The sequence below is a fragment of the Macadamia integrifolia genome, chromosome 10, assembly GCF_013358625.1.
Source record: "Macadamia integrifolia cultivar HAES 741 chromosome 10, SCU_Mint_v3, whole genome shotgun sequence".
In the NCBI taxonomy this organism is placed as follows: Eukaryota; Viridiplantae; Streptophyta; class Magnoliopsida; order Proteales; family Proteaceae; genus Macadamia; species Macadamia integrifolia.
In genome coordinates, this window is record NC_056566.1 from 25,089,856 (window position 1) to 25,093,457 (window position 3,602).

General features: G+C 41.2%; 1 protein-coding gene across 1 annotated transcript; it reads right to left on the minus strand.

Moving 5' to 3' along the window:
* Nucleotides 1-2,650, minus strand: LOC122091095 (probable LRR receptor-like serine/threonine-protein kinase RKF3). Its single transcript, XM_042660923.1, has 2 exons — nt 2,485-2,650; nt 1-2,439 (listed from the first exon to the last, which is right to left on the minus strand). Exon 2 carries the CDS (start codon nt 2,318-2,320, stop codon nt 473-475), a length of 1,848 nt encoding a protein of 615 aa, XP_042516857.1. The 5' UTR covers nt 2,321-2,439; nt 2,485-2,650; the 3' UTR covers nt 1-472.
* Between the last annotated feature and the right edge of the window lie 952 nt (nt 2,651-3,602).

Here is a 3,602-nt window from a genome sequence, read left to right on the forward strand (position 1 = left end):
TTCTAATTAAGCTTTCATGTGAACCATCCTGAATTGTCATACTTCAAATAGTATTGTAAGACCAACATTGTCTCAACGGTTAGCCCTCAAGAGCCTAAGTTAAGAACATATAGATTTTATCAAAGGAAAAATTACAATAATGAACAAATAAAGGAGCTTGACCATGAACATATCTACAATTTATTGCCTATTTCTCTTAACAGAAAAAAGAATTTTCTTGCATTTTGTCTTTACAACAGTCACAATTCCTATTCATGAATAAGTCAATGTTCCAAACCACAAATGAAGCAGGGCAAGCATACCATGAACGGAAGCAAGCAAATTGGAGAGTTGGTGATGATAACTTCATATAAGACTATCTCATTCCATCATTTGGCTCTTGATCGATGATGAGGTTTCTTCTTCTGCCCAGTGGTCAGAACTTAAATTGTTGCTCTATGGTAAAGGACTGATAGCCAGCAGAAGTAGACAGCTAACCTGAACCACTACTACTTGCTGATCTCTCAATCTCACTAATCTCCGCTACAAGAGGAATAGGACGTTCGGGTATTGGGGGAACTGGAATGTCAGTTTCCAAAATCTTCACAATCTGATCCATAGTTGGCCTATTTGATAATTGTGGATGAGAAGAAAGAACAGCAACCTGGACATACTTTTCCATGACTTCTTTAGCACCCATCTCAGGCATGCCATCCTCAATAACATCCAAAGGTCTCCCTTTTATCACCAGGGACCAAGCCCAATCTGCCACAAGGGAGTTCTGGCCATCCTTAGTACTAACAAGTGCTTTCTTCCCACTCAAAAGCTCAAGAAGCACAACCCCATAGCTGTAAACATCACTTCTCTCTGTTAATTGCCCATACAAAGCATACTCAGGTGCGACATAACCAAGTGTCCCAGCCACCCTAGTGCTCATATGGGTCATCCCCTCCGGTGCAAACTTGGCCAAGCCAAAATCTGCCACTTTGGCCTCAAACTTCTCATCCAAGAGGATATTACTAGCCTTAATATCCCTGTGGATGATAGCTGGTTGTGCCCCATAATGCAAGTAAGCCAACCCCCTCGCCGTCCCAAGTGCAATTTTCTGGCGGACAGGCCAACTAAGCTTCTTGTCTGATGATCCAAATAGATGGTCATGGAGGCTTCCATTGCGCATCAAATCGCAGACGATTATCCTTTGGTGACCCTCATAAGGAGTAGTTGCAGTGCAGTATCCTCTAAGAGCAACAAGGTTTACATGCCTAACACTAGCAATAACCTCTACTTCATGGGTGAAATCTGCATCCCCAGCAGCAGAACAGTTCTTGAACCTCTTCAATGCAACCTCAGACCCATCCTCTAGAATTCCCTTATAAACATTCCCGTAGCCTCCTTTGCCAATTATGTTATCCCAAGAGAAATTCCTCGTAGCTAGTTTGATTTGCTCGAATGTGAACTTAATAAGAGTCGTACTCCCACTGATCGATTCCAACCCAGAAACTGAACTCGCCTGACCAAACTTCGCAACCATCTTCCTCTTCCTCTTCCTCCTCCGTTTCTTGTGCCATTTCCATAGAAACCAAAAGCCCACAACTAAACCAAGCAAGCCAACACCGCCACCGATCGTAACCCCATAAATAAGGGTCGTGTGTCCCTTGCTGCTCGAAGCAGAGGAAGAGAAATCAAGGGAGAACAAACACATGGCAGTTCCCATGTCGGTTGGCCCATAGCCATTAACGATTCCTGCAGCATAGATAGAGGGGTACCCTGTACAGGAAGACACGTTCCCAACCTGAGGGCCTCGCAGGTAAGCCGCCTGGAGGTTTGATAGGCTTGTGGTGCACGTAGCGCAGAGAGAGCCATTCAGCGACTGATTACAGGAATGCCGGACGGTCTGCAAAGAGGAATCGTTAACTATTGATTCGAACTGCGAGCGAGTTGTAATATTCATACACCCTTCCGAAATCCAATTGGTTTGGAAGCCGCAGGAGGAGCGAATGTCGAAGTTGGGGATGACGAGTTCATTGATCAAGGATTGGTATGAAACCCAACACGAATCAGAGGCATTTAAGGGAGGGAGGAAGAACCCACTGGTTTTAATATACAAGGATTCAACAAGACGGAGGCCTTGAAGAACGTATTGACACTTGGAATAGACATCAGGAAGATCAGGCGGTTTCGAACCTCGAATGAGATTGCGTAGAGCATCGAAGTCTAAAGGACAGGAAGCGTCTGCAAGCTTCCTATGTGGGTATTCACGCCCAATAACAAAACCAGAGTTAAAAGCAGGAGAACCCAAACCCAACACGAAGAACAAAATGGAGAAATGGAACAGGGACATGAGAGGGCTTTTGGGTTTCAGCACGTTGTTACGCAAGTTTGCACTTTTCCCTTCTCTGCGAAACTGCAATGGCTTGTTTGTTTGGGATGATGACCTGCAAAACAGGAATTTGGATGGGATTGTAGGAAGAAGAGGCAGAGCTCTGCCTCTGTCTTGGGAATGTGGGATTGGGTTGCTCTTACCGACTCTTCGACTCTTGGGAGAGTGACCAGTCGTTGAAGCTTCAGCTGCCGGTTAGAGCAGTCGTTGAAGCTTCAGCAGCTTCAGAGAAGTCACACCTGGATAACAGTTTCCTTTTATAAATTATGGCATCCCCGGACGGCCACGTGCGTTCTTTGCTTTCCGTATGAGAAGATTGACCAAACAACAGCTTCAAAAATTTATGCAGTTACTGTTTGCGCTGATTATTTGGGGAAGGGGGGGTGTTTATCAATTGTTTTTTGGGCAACTAAGATCAACGATGGTAGCCATGGTTTTTTTTTTCCTAAATTTGAAACTTTTATTATAATTTTTCTTTTTATTACAATTTTGAAACATTTGTCTCAAAGAGTTCGTATATTATAAGAATTGGAAAAAACAAAGTCTTTGGCATGATCTCTATTGCCCACCAGTTGGGCTGCGTTTTGTAGTCTTTCGGATTTAAAAACAACGTTTCGCATAGAAAATAGAACTTTCAGTTTTTATGTCAAAATATCATTTTAAAATTATATATATATATATATTTAGTGAACTTGTTTCAACCTTTTAGTAGAGATTAATCTAATTTTACATTTTTTTTTATTTGAAATAAAATCGAAATGATAGAATAAAGTTTCATCGTTCCATCATTTTACATTTCTAACGGTTTTTTCTTTCTTTTTTTTCAAAAAACTGAGAAACACCAAGTTGACACCAAACACTTTATACCCTTTTTTTGTTTTCATATAACGGAAAATGTCTTTCTGGATGATTACTAAACGCAGCCTTAGCCTTCAAGAAGTTAGAAGTGAATGTTTCTGTGATTTTGTTAGGTTAATCTTTGAGGGGATTAGGAGAAAGTATGAATCATGCCCAAACTCCACAGTTCATTTCTTTACCATCCCTTACAAGCCTAAAAGTTGTTTTTGAATCCTTTTTGCAATGAGAATGAATCTAATACCCATATGTTTATGTAAATGGGACAACTAAGGAGGCAACATTTGTTTATTTTTTACTATTTTAATGATGAAGAGTGATATATACAGAGATAAAAAGAACAAGTTTTGACACTTAAGATATGCAAAAACATCTTCTGCAATGATGC

What these genes read in the sequence shown, in the direction of transcription:
- LOC122091095 (XM_042660923.1), bottom strand. Translation starts at nt 2,320, where the DNA reads ATGTCCCTGTTCCATTTCTCCATTTTGTTCTTCGTGTTGGGTTTGGGT.